We start from the raw sequence: 21,780 nt of genomic DNA, 5'->3' as shown, positions 1-21,780 counted from the left end.
GGCATTTAGATTATTTGAATGCTTTTTCCAACTAGGGTTTTGCTATGGTCTTAGATTTTGAAATTTTATAAAGAAAATGTTGTTTAATGTCAGTTCCTACCATACTTTTGCATGGTTCATTATTATTGTATATGGAAAAAAAATAAAGCTAACTGGTCGTATGGCCCCTACACCTTGACATAGGAATGCACAAAATTATAACTACGTAGTACCTTGTGAAATAAAAAACCCCATATATGTTGATGCCCTTATGCAATTTCTCATTGGCTCCTGTGTTGGTGTAGGCACTACGTGACCAGACAACGATCTCTTACCATATTTTTTATGGGAAGCAGTTTTTTGTACGGGAGTGTGGCCTACACCAGCACTCCCATGTGTCTATCTCTCTCCTCCTTAAAACAAGGGGGCAGAGGTGTCTTTTCACATGGGGAGGAGAGAGAGAGAGAGAGACTCATGGGAGTGCTGGCGTAGGCCACACTCTCGGACAGAGAACTTTTTCCCATTTTTTATTTATAGATTCCTTTTCCCGTGTCATAATGACATAGTTGTAGTTGTGTATGATTATAATGAAAGCTTTTTGGGATTATCTAAATACCTGTTTAATTACTACAAACAATAGCTTAAGGATCCCTCTTTGCATGTTTTTATTTTTATGTATCCTAACCCTTGCATTGTAGGATTTATAGCATAATTTATTTTTTTAGAGTATGTCATAGTGCATACATGTGGTTTGGAATGTTAAAATACCAGCAAATGATAGTTTGGTTTAATCAAGTGAACTAGGATGTCTAACACTTTCTCTGGTCAGCAACCTGACACAAATATGATCTTTTAGTCAGACCAATTCAAAATGGAGTTAAAATTTTATTTGCGAGTCTTATAGATTTTAATCTAGGTGGTGACTTTATGTCAATTGAGGTTAGATCTTTTTTTTTCTTGATCTATCATTCTAATAGATGCAGAGATGAGAAGATGAACAATTTCAGGTTTTGGAACCAGTGAGAATGGAGAATAAGCCAAATATTTATAAACTACCTATGGGTGGAGGAGATGAACAACCGACAGGTCTAACTTACCCGTTTGTAGAGATATTGGAAATGGGCCTAATGGGCCTAGTTCACCGGGGAAGAGGAAGATTTCATGGCCATATTAGGTCGCTTTGAGGGTTTAGATAGATCATTCTTTATCATTTGATTGGCTATTTCCGGTCTAACCATTGTTAGAGCTTTCCATTTTTGTTTCTCTCTTGTAATTTGTAAAAGAAAAATAATGAAATTTTATGAAACAATTCTCTTCTAATCAAAAGTGAGAAATTGTTCATCTCTCATTTATCATCCCTCCCATTGCATTTGAAAGTGTAGCAGAGATTCCAGAGAAGCAAAATAGGTGTTGGAATTGATGATGGTTGTGTAAACATTCATTTATTTATTTTTTTTTTTGTGTTTGTTCGATTGTGTGTGTTCAATTTGACAACTTGAAAGAGACTCTTTGTACTCTTGAGCATGGTTCGTAATCTTGGGATTGGATCTGTATCAGTCGAAACCAATCTTGAATTACTAATCAATCCGTGCGTGTGTTTGGTCACTTTGACAACTTGAGAGGGACTCCTTGGTGTATTCTAGACCATGGTTCGTAATCTTGGGATTGGATCTGTATCAGTCGAGCCAATCCCAAATACTGATCAATCTGATATCGATCCACTAGTATGTCTCAAGGGTGAAAAGTTAATAAAAATCAATTTCTATTAAAAAGTATGGGCAATTCCATCCAATTTGGACCAATTTAGGACAAACCGGATCGATATTAAATCCGTATCAGCTAAGACCAACCCCATTTCCGATACACCTTAAACCATGTTTTGGAGTAGGTAGCAATCCATATTTTGTTGTTCAATTTATTTAATTATGCGACATACAAATTTCTTTATATAGTCATGTGTGGTGCGCAGCTCCTATGCCTAGACACTAGTTTATGCAAAATGACTATTGCACCGTTAAGGATTTTCGCCTTTCCATGAGGTCATGGCGGTCATTTCATGCGGCCTTGTGTCTAGGCGCAGGAGCCGTGCACCACACGCGACAATTTATTTTCCCCAATAAGAAATATTTTGGAAAAATTACATGATTAGCCAGTATTGAGTTTCACTTTACAAAATTATCTAACACTTGTTTCTTTAAGCAAAACTTCTCAAAACAGTGACTAGCATACCGATTCCTTTGTATTTTCCAAGACGATGAAGTCGCCGAAAATTAGAGGATGAAGTGTAATTCCCAGTATTTGCAGGGAATGGAGGAGTCGCCGGAAACCATAATTAAAAAGCCCTAGATCGTTATGTATGAAAACCTAACTCAAATACGTGAAACCCCATTTTGGATCATCGGTGAAGATGAACTCTTACTAGAGAAAGGCCATTAAATCTTGTCGTGAATCCCTCGATTGAGAAGAATCATTGCCGAAAAATGAGGGACAACATAGTGAAATTTAACATCGACATATTTTTTGATTGAAGATGTAGTCAAAGGAGATACTCCCCGGAGATTGAGAGTTGCAGAGGGAGGCAACACAGATAACAGAGAAAACCCAAATTAAAGTGGCCAGAGAGATAGTTAGGTGGTGACAAACAACCAAGAATGGGTCAAAACCAAATGCAAAGCCAATTGTTGAGAGATGCAAAAGCAACTTCTGAGATAAATTCTCATTGTCTCCCAGCTACACACTTGAGAGCAAAAGACTCTCGGCACCGAAGGCATCACTTGAAAGCTAAAATTTGAACCTAGCCTTTTACTAATCATTCGGTTTTCCAAATCCATGGTTATGTTTCTCATTTTGAATCTCTATTCACTTTTGATGAAGTTGAAATGGAAGTCCTCATAGTTCATGTAGGAGGCGATACTTCGGGTGCACTAGTCGGAAAAGGTTTCGCGATTGGAAGGAGAGACGAGTGGTGGTGATTGAGTAAGGCTTTGGCCGGAGGAGCGAGTAAGCGACTGGGGGTAATGTCGAAGTAAATGCAGAAGAGGCTTTTCACATGGTTGTAGGAGGAGGAGATGGAAAAGAAGTGGGCACCTTTGGTGAAGCCACAAATGGAGTAGTCATTGGAGAGCCCCGGGTGATTAGCCGGCGGCAATTGTGACGATGATGAACTGGATTTGGTGCCACCTCTGGAGCACATTTATGCAGCGATACATTTTGACAGAGAGAGGGGACAAAGAACAAACGTAAGAATACGGTATGATGATACTGTTTTGGTTATTTTCGTAATACCCAAACTTGTTTTGGGTGATTTTGTTGGAGTAAACATCTGCTGGATGCTTTTGTGAAGTGAAACTCAATATTGGTTAATCATGTAAATTTCCCAAATATGTTTAATAAAATTTAGGATAAAGTACACGTACCCCTTAGAATGCACTAAATATTCCTCGTACCCCCTAAGCTTCTGATAAGTCCACGTACCACCCCTCAACATCCCACGTACCACCCCTGTTTTATCCCCCTAATGCCATTTAAGTCCACGTATTAAATGCTAAAAGATGACCAAACTACCCTTTCTTCTATTTTTTCTAAAATTTAAAAAGACCGAATTACCCTGATCTATTTGCTAAAATTTAAAAAGATCAAAATACCCTCATCTTCCCCAAATCATCATCTTCTTTTATATACCCACCACCACCACCACCCATCATTAACACCACCACCATCCCAATGTGAAGCCCCGCCTCACTCTCTCTCCTCCCCTCCTCTACTTTCCCCACCTCTCGTTGAGTTGGGAGCCGAAGCCGCAGCCACAGCATTGCTGATTATAGTGAAGATGGGAGTGGGAACTTGACTACAATGAGGAGGGGCTTCACGGTGGGAGAAGAGGGAGAAGAGTTATGAAGGAGGCAAAGGGTCTTACAACTTTTTATTTAATAGACAGACAACTAAGCAAATCAAGCTGAAGCAATTAGAAGTAAGAAGCCACGACCTGCAACACCCATATTTTCTTCCTTTTTTTTTAGTTTCTTATTGCTGAACCATTAATTAGTTTTACATTCACTACTTCCCATTTCCTGTTAATTCAAAACTTCTAATCGTTGCCTAGAGGCAGCTGTGGGTCAGTCCCTTTGTTTTTAGGATAAATAATCCATTTTAAAATTGGGTGGATTTCTAAATGGGCAATTAGAAGTAAGAAGCCACGACCTGCAACACCCATATTTTCTTCCTTTTTTTATAGTTTCTTATTGCTGAACCATTAATTAGTTTTACATTCACTACTTCCCATTTCCTGTTAATTCAAAACTTCTAATCGTTGCCTAGAGGCAGCTGTGGGTCAGTCCCTTTGTTTTTAGGATAAATAATCCATTTTAAAATTGGGTGGATTTCTAAATGGGCTTTTACACTCAGGAACGGCCAAGATCATCCAATCCAGATTAGGATCAGACACCATGTTTTACATCTATACCTAACAGGACTGGAACTAGGACTAGAAAATCTCATCTCATCCTAACTGAACCCTCCAATCTGACCTTTCAACCTGGCCCAATTGCTTGACTAGCTGGTATCTTATAAAAAATTCCAAAATCTGGCAATTTAGGGATTGTTAATCAATTGATCCAACCGGTTACTAGTTGGCGTTTTCTGGTCTCATATTTTCCAAATCTAAATGTTCAAAATCTTTCTCTGTATGAGTCATCAAGCACATGTTAGGCTACAATGATCTGAGCTATTCTCTTTTATCTCATCGCATCCTAAAGATGGGAGTGGAAACTTCACTACAATCAGCGATGCTGTGGCTGCAGCTCTGGCTCCCAACTCAACGAGAGGTGGAGGAAGTAGAGGAGGGGAGGAAAGACAGTGAGGTGGGGCTTCACATTGGGATGGTGATGGTGTTAATGGTGGGTGGTGGTGGTGGTGGCGGTGGTGGTGGTGGGTATGTAAAAGAAGATAGATGATTTGGGGAAGATGACGGTATTTTGGTCTTTTCAAAATTTAGCAAATAGATCAGGGCAATTAGGCCTTTTCAAATTTTAGAAAAGATAGAAAAAAAGGTAATTTAGTCATTTTTTAGCATTTAATACCTGGTGTAGACTTAAATGGCATTAGGAGAGTAAAATAGGGATGGTACATAAACTTATCAGAAACTTAGGGGGTACGAGGTATATTAGGTGCATTATAGGGGGTACGTGTACTTTACCCTAAAATTTAGTAGTTACAGAATTTATTCTACATGTAGGCATTACCAAACATGGTTCTCATTCTAGAATTTATTTCAATTTATAAACCCATAAATTATTCTCAAGAAACAGAAATAGAAATAGAAATAGAAATCATACCAAACTTATAATTATTGTTACCAAAATCCCTTCAAAAGTACTTCGAAGCAAACCCTGAAAACCATTGGAGCTCTTTACAACCCCAATATGTAAGAAGAAACCAAGCTAGCAAGCAAGCAGTGCAGAACCTCCCATGGGCGAGAGAGACAGAGAACGGGACCGAGAACGAGAACGAGATCGTGACCGTGAGCGTGACAGAGACAGAGACAGAGATAGAGACAGAGATCGAAGACGAGACAAGCAAGATCGTGACCGTGATCGCGGCAAAGACCGTGACCGCCGGCAGCGGTCCCGTACCCCTGAACGTATCCGTTCTCGCCACACTCGTTCACGTACCCGTTCCCCTGAACGCCGTTTGAATTCTCGTTCTCGCTCCCGCTCCAGCACCCCCTCCCGCTCCGCCGAACGCTCTCGCCGTCACCACCATCGACGCAGAGGAGATGATGACGACAAGGACCGACAAAGAGCCGCAGTCGTGTCAGAGTTTGTGGATGGCATTGCGAGAGAGCAGCAGCAGAAGCAGTCGGAAGTTCCATCCAGTGGTACTGCTGCGGGTGATGGTAGTGCAGAAGTTGATTCGGATGAGATTGAGTTGATGAAGAAGTTTGGGATTCCGATTGGGTTCGATTCGACGAAAGGGAAGCCCGTGGCTGGTGCTGATGTTAGTGGTATTAGGGCTGTGACGAAGAGGCAGCCCAGGCAGTATATGAATCGGAGAGGAGGGTTTAATCGGCCCCTGCCACCGGAGCGTAATCGGTAGATGGAGGTTTTTGAAGGTTAGGGTTCTAAGCTCGCTCTCTCTTTTTGTTTTTTCAATGGCTGTACTTTTGAATTTTTAAATGACTAATTATTAGCTGTGGAAGTGAATTTTTTTTTTTTGAGGGGGGGGGGGGGGTTTGTTTTAGGTTTAAACTTTGCAACGTTAGAGTTGTTAAGGTTGTTTTATTTGATTATTAGTGTTTAATTTTCACTCTTTCTGTTAGTTGTTTCATGATTATGTACTTTTTTTGAGCTATTGTTAAATGAATATTACTTCTGCATTTTATGAATTGGGCTTAGGGGCTGAGCCAGGAACTTTATCATTTTTTTTGGGGGGGAGTGGATCAATGGTTGACTATCAGTTCTTTGGGGTTCAGCTCGAATTTGAATTGGGGTTGGTATTAATTATTATCTAAAGTTAGTATGGACAGTGAAATGTATCCCCTTAGTATGTGGTAGGCTGATATGCCCAATGCAACCAGTGAATAAATAGAGCAGCCCTTCAATTATGATATATGTAAAAGTTATTGGCCAACTGTCGAGTGAATTTTCTTCTCATCTGCTTTTAGCTATCTGATGGTAGAGAGCTGTTGTGGCAATTTTGACCATTATATGCATAGGGACAATGTGAACTAGCCATCTTTCAAATCTCAAAGTCAAGTTCAATCATATGGTCTATTTTGTATTGAACCTTTCCCTTTGAATTATCAAATGTCCAAATTTTGTCTGAAATTTACATGCTGATTGTTCCATATGATAATCCTTTTGGGCTTAAACTTAGCATATGATTTTTTTTTTTGGGGTGGGGGGGGGGCACCTTTTTTTATTTTTGTAGAACATGTGGACAACATGTACACAAATTCTAAGAAACAACTAAGCTACCACATGGAATATAACAAGCATGCAACTGTGTGCACCTAGATATTCCTCTAACTACTCAGCTGGAGAAACTACAGCCTATGATTATACATACATTAGCTTTTTGGGAGCCACCAAATAAGTTCCCCCCCCCCCCCCCCTCCCCCTCTTAATTCAGCCCCACCTTGCAATCTACGATTCTTCATAAACTAAATACAACTCAACTCAATCCCATCGGCTACATGAATCTTCTTCTCTAATCAACTCTATTCAAAGCCATACTTTTTATTAGTCCTAAGCTTTGCATGTCTTTCCTCACCACTTCTCTTAGAGTCATTTTAGGCCTATCCTTGGCTCTTTTAGTTCCTCCAATCTAAATCATACCACCTCCCCCTTATTGGAGCATGCAAAGGCCTCTGTTGCATATGTCCATACCGTCCATACCACATCGAACAACTTTCTCTCAACTTATCGTGAATTAAAATTACTCCTAAATTAGTTTTAATTTGTTATATTTTCTTTTCTAGTTTTACCACTCATCCATCTCAGCATCCTCATTTCAACAATGCTAAGTTTGTTTATATCTTATTTTTTCACCGTCCAACATTCAGCTCCATACATCATTGCTGGTTATATAACTGTCCTATAAAATTTTCCTTTGTTTTAAAGGAATATGTCGATCACACAACACTTTGCACGCACCTCTCCACTTCATCAGCACTGCTTTGATTCTTTGTGCAACATCATCCTCTATTTCTCCCTATCATCAATCGTTATCCCACTTTCAATTCTATTGTTACTAAAGTTACTCATCAAATACTCTGGTTTTGTTCTACTTATTTTTGAATCTTTTGATTCCAACTTGGCATTTATCCAAACTTTTGTTTCATCTACCAAAACTATATCACCAACGAAAAGCATACACGAAAGGTCTTTAGTAAGCTCATCTATAGTGAGCGCAAACAGATATGGGCTTAATTTTGTCCACTTATTTATTCAAAACACTTGTCTTCTCTAACACTTTTCTTCTCTGCAAGTTGCAAGATAGCAAGTAACGAAAGTGGAGAAAGAAAGGAAGATAAGAGATGTAGGTTTGTGAGAATAGCTTAGAAAGGACTTTTAATCTCTCTCCAGCAAATATGTCAGAGGTTCAGAGTATAGTTCCAAATATATCTCTACATACTAAATTATTTCCCCATAAAACAATTTTACACACAATAGCCTTACAGCAAGTATTCTAATAGAATATCCCTAATTAGTGGTAGCTCATTAGGTGGTTCTTCAGGTACTAAGTCTGAATTATCAGAAATCAGTTCCTTTATTGAGTTTGGAAGTTTAATTTCTGGTTGAGTGGTCACTTCTCACGTTCACTATAGTCAAGATAAGTCCTGAATTACTGGTTTCAATGAACTGCTTCTGTGGAAGTGCTAAGGTTTTCTTTTTTCCTCCTGCTTTCTCTTTAGAGTGTTCCTTCTTGCCTTCTCAGCTGGTATGTTAATGGGATTGAGCTTGATCTCCAACCACCATATTATTGTCATAAATCTTTGGTTGGCCTAACAGCACACATCTGTCAATTTCATCGGTAACACGTCACACCATACTTCTTCATAAGATTGAAGCTTTAGTGGAATAGAATATCTTTGACTTACTTCCGATTTGTTTCCATTAATGAGTCAGACCTTAGAAGGCTGTGGATGCTTCTTTGTAGGTAACTTAGCCCTATCAACAAAGGTTTTAGATACCACCTTAATGTAACTACTTCTGTCCACAATAACCTCAGCAGTTTTTGGTCCACTTGTCATGCATGTGTAGATTTTCCAATGTCGCCTCCACTCTTCTCCTTTACTTCAGAAAATACTGCCTCCAATCTTCTCCTCTAGTTTCGGCCAACAAAATTCTACTCACCACATGAACCCCCATAGGCTGCTTCTTCCTCCTCCTCATCATACTTTTGTTCTTCATCTGGAGGATAGCCATCCAACTCCTCAGTTTTTCATTATCTTCTTCTTCATTTGTAATGGCAGCTGCATTAGTCTTCCTCTTTATAGGACAAAACTTAGCAGTGCCCCCCACCTTAAGACAATAGTAGCATTTAGTATCACTGGTGCTGTTTGTAGGTGTTTTACTAGTCTTTGATAGTGCTTGAGGGTCTTCCTTTAGCAGTACCAGCTGTAGGTGCTCCCCGGTACTCCTCGGCTTGAGAACCAAACCTCCTAGAGGGCTGCTTTAAGTGCTCCTCTCCTTGGAGTGCCTTCTGGAAGCAATCTTGAAGGTCAAATGGATTACAAACATTGAGCTCCTTTCGAATATCAGGATTTAGACCTGATTTGAAATGTGAGATCAGCTGCAACTCTTCTTCATTGATACCTGTGCGGAAGGTAAGTGCATCAAATTGCTCCATGTAATCAGTCACTGATAGATTGCCTTGATATGAATTATTGAACTTGTCATGCAATTTGACCTTGAATGTCTCCGGGAGATATTTAATCTTCAGCTCCTCCTTCATCTCCTCTCATGTAGTACGTTCAGTGTGGTGGACACATAGCCATTACTCATGAATTCTCCACAATTTTTTGGCATGACCGGTGAGCTTGGCCCATGCAAATTTCAGCTTTCTCTCCTCGGACATGTCATACCAGCCAAAATAGTTGTCGAGAGAGACAAGCAACCAAAGAATATGTCTAGCTTCCCATTGTATTCTTTGACTTCTAGTTTGACTTTCTTGCTCTAGTTTATTTTCAATTTTCAACAATTGTTCGTACAACATCTTCAAGGGATATTTGCTTTGAGGGTGTTCTATAGGCTACTCTTCCCAACATTCTAGAGTTGTTGTTAGCAGCTGAATGTGACTGCTCTCTTTCTTCTTCCCTAGGAATGCTAGGAATCTCAGGTCTTAGAGCATTAGGAGCATCTTTCCTTTGCTATTTCGAAACTGCAACTTCTTCTGACAGTTTCCTAACCATCACAATGAACTGGTTCAGAACATCATTGTTTCCACTTCCACTGTTATCTCCAGTACTTGCCGTTGCTCTGATACCAAGTAATGTATACTAATCCCCAAACCAGAATAATCCAGTAGAGACTAGTTCAACAGGATTGCAGGAATAGAGAAAACAACCAGAATATGGAGAAATCTTGTAACTTAGAACACATGAGTCAGAATAGTCCAAAGCCCACATTAGGCCATCGACTTAAGTTATAGGCAGACCCATACTTGGGCTCGTGTGTTGGTTATACTTAAGCCCATTACTAGGCCCTATTGTGCCCCATATGTAGCCACCGACCAGCGGCTGTGGAGGGGATTTTTTTGAATATTTTGGGCCCATGTTGCTGCCTGCCACATGTAAAGGATATTTAGTACTATTTTGTCACAGTTTCTATTTTCTTGTACTAGTCTTAGTTTCTAAGCGAAGGTGGGCCTCGGTGCAATGGTAAGGTTTCTCCATAGCGACTTAGCGGTTGTGGATTCGAGTCAGGAAATAGCCTCTCCTGAAGCGGGGGTAAGGCTGTGTACAATATGACCCTCCCCAGACCCCACAGTGGTGGGAGCCTCGTGCACTGGGTACGCCATTTGTAGTCTTAGTTGCTAAGCCATTAGCAACATATGAGTTTCTATTTTGATGTTATGGCAATAATAAGACTCTTAGGAAGTTTCTATTTTCAAGTTGTATGCTACTTAGTAACAATAATTTTTATTTTTGTAACCTATAATTCATATTTAATAAATACAAGAGGAGGGCTACCACAGCCCACAAGTCTGGCTAATACTATTTTGTCTTCTTCATTATGATGTTGATGTCTACTGTGGTGAAGTAGCAGCAACTCCAAGATGGTGAATCCTTGGATTGGGACTGGTGGTGATGCCTTTTCCCACAGGCCTTGGTAGTGAAGACAGGCCATATTCCCCCTTCATTCCCCTCTTCTTTTTAATTTTCCAGAAGATTAAACAAGCCTTGCGTGGGAGGTTTAGAGGTGATTTGAAACTTAGTTTTGCGGGTCTGAATACTTACCTGACATTTCCTTTATTTTGTGTAAGGTTTACCTCTGTTACGGCATCTGTGACCACTATTTTCTCTTTTTTGGCCCTGCAATCTCTGTCAATCCAGCCCTTGGATATGGCTCAAGTTTTGATATGTTATTCTCCTTAAACAGTAATTCATTCGACGAGATTTAGAGGTCCATCTGATTTGTGGATCCTGAGCTACCACTGTGTTATTCTAGTTAGTAATTTTCTGGTTTGGTAGTTACAAACTTCTGCTCTAGTCAATTTCTGCAGATCCATCCGTTGGATCATTTTCAGTTTTGGAGCATATATCCTACAGTATATAGGGTCTGCAGATTTTTTTCTAGTCCCATCTGACTCCTTGATGATGGATTGCTGATTCATTGTTAAATCTGTCGCTACCTAACTTTCCCTACATCAGTGCAGATTCTGTCCTGTGGTTATTTTGTTCTTAAATCTTATTTTAATTATCTAGAACACATTATATGGACTTCAAGCTGATCCTTGATGTAATCCAATTGTAATTGGGAATTCTCTACAATTTCCCCCCACAGTTCTTAGACTAGTTACTACACCGTTATACATATCTTTAATCATGTCCATATATTCATTCTAAACACTTTTCTTCTCCAATACTTGCCAAATAAGCTCTTTAGGTACTCTATCATAAGCTTTTTCTAAGTCAATAAATACTATATGGAGATCCTTCTTCCATTCTCTAAATCTTTTAAATATTCTCCTACGAAAATAATTAGCTTCATGGTTGATCTTCGTGGCATAAAACCACATTGGTTGTCCGAAATATTAGTTTCTTGTCTCAGGTGGGTTTGTTTTATTCTTTTATAGTTATTACTACTTTGAATATCACCTTTATTTTTGTTAATTGGAACCACAATGCTTCTCCTCCATTCATCTGGTATTTTGTTTGTGCTAATATTCTTATTAAACAACTTAGTTAGCCAAGTTTTTCAGTAATTCCTAAGCTCTTCCACACCTCTATTGGAATACCATTAGGACCTACCTGCTTTACTTATTTCCATCGTCTTCACTTTTAATGCATCTCATATGTTTGAAATTACTTTTCATTTCCCTCATTTTAGCTAGTTTGTAGATACCTTTCCCCCCATCTTTGTACCTAAATTGTTATAGAGATCCTCCTATTTCTTGGTCCTTGCTTTCCCAATCATCTTCATAGCTTCATTTCTAGCAAATTTATACCCTTTTAAATCCTCATCATCCTTAGTTGTTTCCCAAGTTTTAAAACGATATCTTAGCCTTAATTCCTGCTTGAACTTCATCATCCCACCAGCAAGTATCCCTAGTGCAGCACATCACTTCCGGGTAGTATAAGGTCAAAAATATAAATTTCTAGGATCCATGCAAAAGGGTTGGGCTTTTTTTTTTTTTTCAAATAGTATCAGCTGCCGACCTGACGCACCAACCCTCCTCCTTTATCCAGGCTTGGGAGCATAAAACACTAGTTAAAGTCAATCCTGAATTGAAAATCCACTCAAACACAACCAAACTAAGAAACAAACCCAAACGAATAGACTCAAACTCTTGCATCGACCAGCTAGGAATAGAAGTCCTATTCAACTTAGACTCTAAGAAACAAAACTGGACAACGAGACCCAATCCAGACTTAACAATATCAATTAATAACAATCAGAAGATAAAAAGAAAACTACAAACACAACCCCACGATAGAACAGAACTGGAATTCTCTTAAGAACAGGAATCTGGAACCACAGGCTACTTTAGCCTCCTCTTCCTCTTGTACTTGGCATCTGCATCAGTTGGCTTCTTAGCTCATTAGCGTTATTTGCTGCAATTGATTAAATATCAACGTCAGCCATGAATTGATCAGAGCCTCTTAACCATTCCCTCCCATTGCTTTTTTGTTCGTCAAGTGTGCTTATATCCTTACTGGTTGTTAATCACAGTTTTCCAATGGACAATTTTTAATGATCTTTTTAACGAATTCTGCATTCTCCATGGCCATTAGCTTGAACTAATTTTACCCTGAGTGATTGAAAATTAAGCTTAAAATTTTAGGTGAACCAGAAATTTTTTTCTAAGATGACATCGTTTCTCAAACCACAACTCAGAAAATTTAGTTGGGTTGAATTGCTAACATACTTATGTCGGGATTTCTTCTCTCCCTCTGCTGTTGACATAGTCCATTAATTATCTGGGGGAAAAGAAAAATCCAACGTAGAGCCAGAATTAAAGTAAAGTTCCTAGAATCTCAGTTGCAAAATCACATAAGAGTAGAGCAAGGGTTAAAATCCTCAGTTTCAAATTCAAAATGACATGAATAGAGCAGAATGATGGATGATTATTATTATTTTGTTTTGAATCTTCTTGGATCTTAAGAGATTTCATTTTATTATATTCATAGATAAGGTATAATGTGAACAGAGAGGAGGGAGCATTTTCAAGGAGCAAATCTCTGTTGGTGGAATTGGAAGCTCTGCACTGTAGGCCAACTTGAACATGAGATAAACTTGTATCTTTTGGATCACTATGTAAGACTTTTGACTTGTCCCATCTATGGAACATGCTATTGTGAGTGGTGATTGGGTCAGGGGGTACGGGGTACCTAGCTAGGTTAACCGGCAATATCACAAGAGGGTAAAGAGCATCAGAGGGATGCAATCATTTTCCTACTTTTTCCATTTGTAATCATACTTTTTAGCTAGCCATCATTGTAATGAGAATTACTATGTTTGTGTACCTCTTTTGCAAGTGTGTATGTGTGTCTTAGCATAATGTTTTAAATGTTACTACGACATGCAATCACAGTAATATTGTTGCTGATCGGAATGATTGGTTATAGTTGTCCCCATGCAATGATTCACTCTGTCCCTTGGCTAAAATCTGGCTTACCTAGTTACCTTGCCCCTTGGATGATTGGTAGCTGGGATTCTAAGTTATTTGGGTTCTTGGCTAGGATTGAGAATATTCCAGGTGATGGATCTTATGCAATACTGATACATGTGGGTCGCACTCGTATGGCAATACAAGTCTCTCCAATAGTTGCCCAAGAAATCAGTACAATCTTTCTAAACACGTCATTACATTACACCTCCCCATCAATTCCTCTGCTTTTGCTCATATTAGTGTTGCCTTTGACCAAATTCTCGTCCAACATTTCCAGTTTCCAACTCTGCAGCAATGGCTCTGTATGCCTCCTAGAAGACTGCAACTGAATTACCATCCCAATAGGTCACATGGCTGTTGAGAGTTCTGTCCTCTTTCTTGGATCTTTGATCAACCCAACCCAGTGAAGGTGACCTGGTGCTTTCTCCAACCAAAGTAAATCTTTGTACATGGGAAAATTTTGCAATTCACCCATCATCTTTGGAGCCAGATATGCAGCTGGAGAATGAATCAATGCGACCCACATGAATTCACATCTCGCAATCCACAAGCATCAGCAGTGGATTTGATTCAGCACTCGCTGTTCTTGACCATCCTATACCTAGATTCTCGCACTTCAGATGCATCATCTGCATCCATTACTGTTTCAAATATCTGATCAGCTGTGATCGATCTTGATTCTGGATGTTTTGAAGTTGACGATTCTAGAATTTTTGGGAATGGATCACTGGGTTTTTCAGAAATGAAGGGGACTGATTCTATGGTTTTTGGGATTGATTCCGGCCAATTCCGAGTTGGGTTTTTGGGACCGATTTGAACCTCCCATTCCGAGTTTAAAATCCTTCCGTTGATATGTTTGTCCATCCAACCATCCAGGGAAGTTATGCCCCTTTACGCATCTCTTCTTTAAAAGCAATATCAAGGATAAAGTTTAAGCCCCCCTCATTTCTTATTTGGTTTATGGTGTTGTAGTAATGCCTAGGTGGACTCACGAGCAATTCCGTTATTCATTACCCAAAAAGACGCTAGACTAGTGGAGATGAGTCAGAAGCCAGGTTAAAGTCCCCCCCACCTACAGTTTTAAGGAAATGGATTCCAATCATAAACCACCACTGCGATCTCTTGCATGTGGTTCTGCCAAAGACAAGATCAAATCTTTTGCTCCTAGAGGAAATCGTGATGTTGAGTAGATCCTTTAGAAGGATGCCAAGGATTTGGTGCAGCAGCTGCATGATGACTGTTCAAGGTCTCATCAAGTCATGCTTCTTTCCCCTGTTGCTTGTGTACGTGATCTGGTGGTCTTTCACTCGCTAGACAGCAAAACAGTGTGGTTCATCATCAGGTAATTTTGCTTCTTCTGATTGGTTATGTGGAGCTTATAGTTTCATCAACAGTATTGTATGTTGTCAAAATTGTTTAGTGCCGTGTCGGCCAATCAAAATGTTGACACCATGTGATTTGGCAAGGATGATAGGAAGCTTTTTATAAGAACGCTTCTTCCTGATTGAGAGAGAGTTCTCAAGACCAGGATTGGATTTTCCGGAATAAAATTTGTTAGAAATAGTATGCTTAATCAAAATTTGGGATAACGAATGTCAAAAATTCCCAATTTGGCACAGGACCAGATTATTCTGGGTCGATAGTTGGACTTCTGGTGTTCCAAGGTAAAAGGACAACTTGATAATCAAAAAAATTAAAGTGGCGGGACAAGCAAGGCTAAGGCTGCGTACGTTATGATTCTCTCCAAACCTTGTAGTGGCGGGAGTCTCGTACACTGGATATGTCTTTATTTTTTTTTTTCTTTTTTTTTTTGGATAATCAAAAAAATTCTAAGAAAAATCTTATTGTAATAAAAGTTGGTGAAACAAAAGTTGTAACCTTGGTCTTAATTTTGCGGCGTTGTAAGAGCCCTGCGCCTTGGTCTTGGTTTGGAGTCATTTCCACCTGTATCTGCAGGTTTAGTTACTATTTCCTCCCATTTTGGGTTCCATCCCCACCCCTGCCCACCCTCTTGGGGTGTCAACCTAGTGTCTTATGGGCCCCTCATTAAGATTGACCTATAAAAAAAAATGAAAAAAGGTGTAATATTGTCTTTTTTGTGCCATTTTAGTATGTAAAAAATATTATTTTAATCAAATGTGGTGAAAAAGAGATTTGACTTTTTAATGTAACATAGTTCATCTTTCAATATTCAATAAAGGTAAAACCCTATAATTTCATATGTGCGTTTAGAAAGCGTGCATGATGAATAGCGCTTGACTTTTAAATTATTTTGGATTTTTTTTTTGTGGTGTACGAGACTTTGAAAAAGGCAAGGGATAATCAATTAATCGAAGGAAAATTCTAACTTGCAATTTCAGTAATAGGGTGGGTGAAATTTTTTTATTATCTTTGATAAGTCATTTTCAAATTATTTTGAAAATTTGTTTTAATTATGAATTTTTATAGAATTTTTAGAAATAAGACACCAATTAATCAAAAGAATGTTACAACTATAGTGTTTGAAGAATAAATTGGTTGGATTGATTGATCTAGATTGGAATCAATTGTGACCAATTTTGATTTGATTATATTCTATTAAACCTTGGTTGCAGCTTCTCATTCACCTCGGTGCACCTCTTTTTAAGATTAGAGTTTTCCTCGCCCATGGCCATTTTGGGGTTTGGGTAGTTCATTATGTATGCAATCTTATCCCTGTTTTTGCAGGGAGATTGTTTTCAGATTCGAATTTGTTACACCAAGGCCCGCCTCTTGAATTCATTATGATTAAATTGAACTCTTTTTTAAAGAATGAATTTTACAAAACAAGTATAATACAGCATAAGCAACTGTAATTGGCTGTTTATGGACAAAGATTAGTTCATGGTATAGGTACCAGTATCAATAGCTGTCGAAATCGATATGGAGCATCAGTCTGTATTGGTCCTATGCTGAATCAAAACCCTACTTTTTCATTCAAATAAAAAACCCAGATCCGTATCATATCGGACCTTATCTCGGTCAATGTGGTACTGATTCCTAAAAACTCTGTATATGGATTATAGTTTTTAAGAATTGCGAATCAAAACAGGGAATTGGTTGATTCGGATTGAAATCGGCCATAACCGTTCTCAATTCTGGCTGCTATGAGACAGCCGATTCAAGAGTCAAAACCCTAGAATTGTTGAGTTGCCAGATTTGAAATCGATTCTAAGGTTTTTGGGACCGATTCCAACATATTCTGATCCGGTGTCCGATTCCGTGTTTTGAAACCTTGGGCGGGTTCGGGCCGGCCGGGCTTTTTTGACACTCCTACTGTTGCAACAATGGAGTCGATTCGCGTGATTGGTATTTGAGGTTTCATCTCCCACAGTCCCATGTAATTGAAACGGTCTCTCCACCAAGTTCGAAATTTCCCTCTCTCTCGGTATGCGCAGGATCCTTTTCATTCCTAGCCGCGCGTTCTCCTCTAATGGGTCTCTGCAACTCTCTGGCCTTAAAACAAACCCAACACCTCCATTGGGTTCCCCACCTAACCTTCCATACCTGAGTCTATTAGAGAGATGTTCAAGCTTGAAAGAACTGAAGGTAGTACATGGCCAGATGATCACAGTTGGTCTTGTTCGTTACATCTACATCACGAGCCGTATTCTAGCCCTCTATGCAGTATCCGAATTTGGAGATTTGAGCTGTGCCCAATCAATTTTCGACCGGATTCCAATGCCCACCATCTTCAATTGGAACACCATAATCAAAGGCTACTCCAAAAGCCCTGAACCCAAAAAGGGTCTCTCGATTTATACGCGTATGAGAAGCGAAGGAGTCCAGCCCAATATGCATACTTTCCCTGTCTTGATTAAGGCCTGTGTTAACTTATCTTCGCTTGCTCAAGTTCATGGGCAAATAGTAAAGTTCCGGTTTGATCCTGATGTTTACGTGGTCAGTTCTCTGTTGAATGTGTATTCCAAGTATGGTGCAATTGATCTTGCTCGTCAAGTGTTTGATGAAACGCCGAATAGAAATGTTGTCTGCTGGACGAGCCTCATTTCTGGGCATTGTGGTGATGGACGAATGGGTGAAGCTAGGGAACTTTTCGACCGGATGCCTGAGAGAAACGATGTTGCTTGGAGTGCCATGATTTCAGGGTATGTTCAGAATGATTTCTTCAACGAAGCAATTGAGTTGTTCCATGAGTTGAAGGTTTGTTCTAATGTGAAGCCCAATCGCTCTCTTTTGGTGAGTATTCTCAATGCTTGTGCTGGTGTAGGTGCTTTCACGGAGGGCAAATGGGTTCATTCATATATAGACAGGAATGGGTTTGAGTATGGGCTTGAGCTGGGCACTGCACTGATAGATTTTTATGCAAAATGCGGGTGTATAGAAAGTTCTATTGAAGTATTACATAAGATGCCCTGTAAAGATGTGATGGCTTGGAGTGCGATGTTTGTCGGTCTAGCCATTAATGGGTATAACGACTTGGTGTTCAAGCTTTTCGAAGAGATGGAAGGGAGTGGAACTAAACCCAATGCTGTAACATTTATTGGGATCCTCACTGCGTGTAATCATGGAGGATTGGTGGATGAAGGGCGACGATTTTTTAAAATGATGAGCAAGGTGTATGGCATCTCTCCAATAATTGAGCACTATGGTTGCATGGTCGATCTCTTGGCACGGGCTGGGCAGATCAAGGAGGCAGAACAATTGATCAGTGGTATGCCCATGGAGCCAGATGGGATCATATGGGGGGCTTTGTTTAGTGGGTGCTTGATGCATGGCCATGTAGAGTTAGGGGAATGTGTAGGGAAGCGTTTGATTGAATTGGAGCCTCATCATCACGGAAGGTATGTACTTCTGGCAAATATGTATGCCACCATGGGTAGATGGGAAGATGTGGTGAGGCTAAGGAGAATGATGAAAGACAGGGGAGTAACCACATATACTGGTTGGAGTTTCATAGATATCAATGGAGTAGTCCACAAATTTCAAGTTGATGACAGGTCTCATTCTCAGTCAAGAGCAATTTATGAACTATTAAATCTACTTAATACAGAACTTATTACTCTGTGAACAAGTTATTAGCTCAAACTCTAAAATGACATGGGGATTTGTTTTACTGTAAAACAGCAATTTACCTTGTAACCAATTGGATGTTTTTCTCTGTTGCTGCCTCAAATTGAGTTCAATTGAGCCTACTTCAGTGAAGCTTACATGATGGATTAGCGATAAGTTATCTCAAGCCCTTCAGCAGAACCTCCTGCTTCCACGTTATTTACATCCGTATATAAAGCCTCAACCTGATGCAAAGAAATGATGAAAATCACTGTAATTTAAGCTCCAGGAGATCCCATGTAGGAGAATCTAATTTATAGCTGTTCAATTGATTGAGTTCTTTCAATACTGGGCAGGACCGAAATGAAAGCATGAGAAGAGGGAAAACCAAATTGTTTGTCTGTTACAGATTGCCAGATTGGTGTGCAGGAACCCATGCATCATCCCACAGGATTCAACTTAAAGATGGTAATTGTGTAGTATGCTGACACCCATGTCCTCCTCATCCAAACATAGCCTAAAGATATAAGATTAATCTCTCACATTTATTTCAAACAGTTACAGTGATGTATGCAAATTAAGTAAAAGATTCCATTGATTGGGAGGGCTTCAATCCTATGTCTTTGTGCCAAGTGTATGGACTCTGCTATAAGATGGAAAGAAAGAAGATCTAAAGCCCTATTAAAAACCTTTACACCTCATACCCACAGTTTCCAAAAACCAAACAATGGTAAACCTTTGTCCGTGCCACCCTCCTTTGTCCTTTCGCCAACAACTTCCACCACTTGCCAAAAAAAATAATACCATCAGTACTACCATACTGCTGTCACTTAAGATGCTATTCTTTATTTAAATTCCAGTTTAGCCGCCTTTAGATAACTAACTATTAGAAAGGAAATGTCTGCCAAAATTCTCCCTACTCCGGTGATAGTTTCCGGCTATGCCGGCCTCAAAGCCACCTCACTGAAGTTGTCTCCACCCAAGTACTCGATTGGATGGAGCAAGAAAACTGTCTCAAATGGCTCCAGAATTCACTGTATGAAGGTAAAGTAATCAAAACAACAATCAGAAAACTACTTATCATTTTTGCAGTATATATACCACTTGCCACTCTTCTCTCTTAATCCTGTTTTCGTGTATGAATGAAACAGACTTGGAATCCGATCGATAACAAGAAGTTCGAGACGCTCTCTTATCTCCCGCCTCTCTCCGATGAATCAATTGCAAAGGAGATTGATTACATGCTCTCAAAGGAATGGATCCCTTGTCTTGAATTCGATGATGTAAGAATCATTCAACCTTCATAAGGATCTGTGGATCCTTTACAAACCCAGGAAAAGTGTTCACAACCCTCCCCCCCCCCCCCCCCCTAAAAAAAAATAAAAAATTTGTCCTTTTAATTTTCTTTCTATCGATTTATCCTTAAATTTAATTTGAACTTATGTGGATTGGTTTTTGTTGAAGAGGGGATTTGTGCATAGGAGCAATAGCCAGATTCCAGGATACTACGATGGAAGGTATTGGACACTGTGGAAGCTACCTATGTTTGGGTGCGATGACCCTTCTCAAGTCCTCCATGAGATCCAAGAATGCAAGAAGACATACCCCAATGCTCATATCCGTTGTATGGCCTTTGACAGCAAGCATCAGGGTCAGTGTATGGCCTTTGTCATTCAAAAACCCACTGCTAACATCACCTAAACACTGATCTCTTTGTTCCCCTATTTAGTTCTTTTAGGAGTACTGCTCCCTTTTATTCCCTTTCTTTTGATTAGAGTATTGGTTATAGTATGTTTATTGAGCCCATGACATGTGAAGAACTCTGGTTTTATGCTATTACATTATGAGAATAAAGAATCATTTGGGCCATTGGTTTCTGCTTTGGAGTTCACTTTTGCAAGTATTGTACTAAAATAAAACTTTGCCCATTTATTTCACCTTTAAAATCAAGAGATCACTTCAATTTTACGCAGTGTAGTAGTCCGTGGAGAAGGTACTCATAATGCACAAACTAGCAATTTGAACGGTCAAGCTCGAAACCTCTTGGGGGCTAGGTTCTACATTTCTACTGCACTAGCCTCAAGCTAGTTGTGTTAGCAACTATAGTAATATTGAACAAGTGAAAGCAGGGAAAGGACATATTACACTGTGTCTTTTTTTTTTTTTTTTAATTTTATTATGCTTCTAGGTGAGCATCCTAGAGAGGAATCTCTACTTGGGCATCTTTGGTGATTCAATTAACTGAAACAGCATGATTTTATAGACACCCAAAAGAAATTAAGGATGGCAATGGGGGGGAGTGGGGTGGGGTGGGGTGGGGTGGGGTGGAGTGGGGCAAGCACAGTTTGCCAATACCCTACTAAAGAAATTTCCAACCCCAATCTGCTCCACTTTCCAAAACATGGAGGGGGGAGGTTGTTTACCAATTTGAATGGTGTCGGAATCAGTTGTAATCAATCTGGAACCAATTCTACAAAATGGAATCAACAAGAAGAAGTAAAAATTTCCACAGATCCCTGAATTTTGGGAATTAGTATTCAAAAGACTTATAGATATTGTTAAGAGGGGTTTAGAAACCGAGCATAATCAAAATCGAGATCAGTCAATTCCAATACAGTTCTTTGAACAATGGGTGGTAGTCTCACTCTCAAATCCCCAAACTCACATTCCAAGAGCAAACACTCTTACAGTCCTATATTCAAGTCCTTAGGTTAGCTTATTAGAAGAAAACCAATCTACAAGTTAGAGTTAGCTTAGACGCAAATTGGCATTTTGATTCAGATGGATATTCCTCTTTCTTTTTGTTTTCAGAGTACATGAAAATTCAACCCAAAAAAAAAAAGTACATGAAAATCATAAACGTCTTCAAATTTAAAATGGGAAGAAGAATGCTGTCCGGTCACATGGTCCCTACACCATCGTGGGGGCCAATGAGAG

At 39.4% G+C, this 21,780-nt stretch overlaps 3 protein-coding genes across 4 annotated transcripts; all 3 read left to right on the top strand.

Moving 5' to 3' along the window:
* Window positions 1-5,376: 5,376 nt before the first annotated feature.
* Window positions 5,377-13,667, top strand: LOC122669921 (U4/U6.U5 small nuclear ribonucleoprotein 27 kDa protein). 2 transcript variants are annotated; one of them, XM_043866836.1, is made up of 2 exons: window positions 5,377-6,088; window positions 13,339-13,667. In XM_043866836.1, the coding sequence occupies exon 1, from the start codon at window positions 5,446-5,448 to the stop codon at window positions 6,070-6,072; it is 627 nt and encodes a 208-aa protein (XP_043722771.1). In that variant the 5' UTR covers window positions 5,377-5,445; the 3' UTR covers window positions 6,073-6,088; window positions 13,339-13,667. The 2 variants fall into 2 exon arrangements, with proteins under 2 accessions (XP_043722771.1, XP_043722772.1); XM_043866837.1 differs by having other exon boundaries at window positions 5,377-6,094; window positions 13,361-13,667.
* A 3,730-nt stretch (window positions 13,668-17,397) lies between these two features.
* On the top strand, window positions 17,398-18,861 carry LOC122668244 (pentatricopeptide repeat-containing protein At5g66520-like). The gene has a single exon (XM_043864834.1). It carries the CDS (start codon window positions 17,398-17,400, stop codon window positions 18,859-18,861), a length of 1,464 nt encoding a protein of 487 aa, XP_043720769.1.
* An 833-nt stretch (window positions 18,862-19,694) lies between these two features.
* LOC122669713 (ribulose bisphosphate carboxylase small subunit, chloroplastic 3-like) lies at window positions 19,695-20,606 on the top strand. The gene is made up of 3 exons (XM_043866551.1): window positions 19,695-19,887; window positions 19,995-20,126; window positions 20,308-20,606. The coding sequence occupies exons 1-3, from the start codon at window positions 19,741-19,743 to the stop codon at window positions 20,542-20,544; spliced, it is 516 nt and encodes a 171-aa protein (XP_043722486.1). The 5' UTR covers window positions 19,695-19,740; the 3' UTR covers window positions 20,545-20,606.
* Window positions 20,607-21,780: the final 1,174 nt, after the last annotated feature.

This window comes from Telopea speciosissima, chromosome 7 (genome assembly GCF_018873765.1).
Source record: "Telopea speciosissima isolate NSW1024214 ecotype Mountain lineage chromosome 7, Tspe_v1, whole genome shotgun sequence".
In the NCBI taxonomy this organism is placed as follows: domain Eukaryota; kingdom Viridiplantae; phylum Streptophyta; class Magnoliopsida; order Proteales; family Proteaceae; genus Telopea; species Telopea speciosissima.
Note: the sequence above shows the minus strand (reverse complement) of the source record. Positions and strands in the feature narration are given on the sequence as shown.

Excerpts from the sequence above, each read along its gene's own strand:
- LOC122669921 (XM_043866836.1), top strand. The coding sequence starts at position 5,446 with ATGGGCGAGAGAGACAGAGAACGGGACCGAGAACGAGAACGAGATCGT.
- LOC122668244 (XM_043864834.1), top strand. The coding sequence starts at position 17,398 with ATGATCACAGTTGGTCTTGTTCGTTACATCTACATCACGAGCCGTATT.
- LOC122669713 (XM_043866551.1), top strand. The coding sequence starts at position 19,741 with ATGTCTGCCAAAATTCTCCCTACTCCGGTGATAGTTTCCGGCTATGCC. Across the intron at positions 19,888-19,994 it reads CCAGAATTCACTGTATGAAG|ACTTGGAATCCGATCGATAA; the intron begins GTAAAGTAATCA and ends TGAATGAAACAG. Across the intron at positions 20,127-20,307 it reads CTTGTCTTGAATTCGATGAT|AGGGGATTTGTGCATAGGAG; the intron begins GTAAGAATCATT and ends TTTTTGTTGAAG.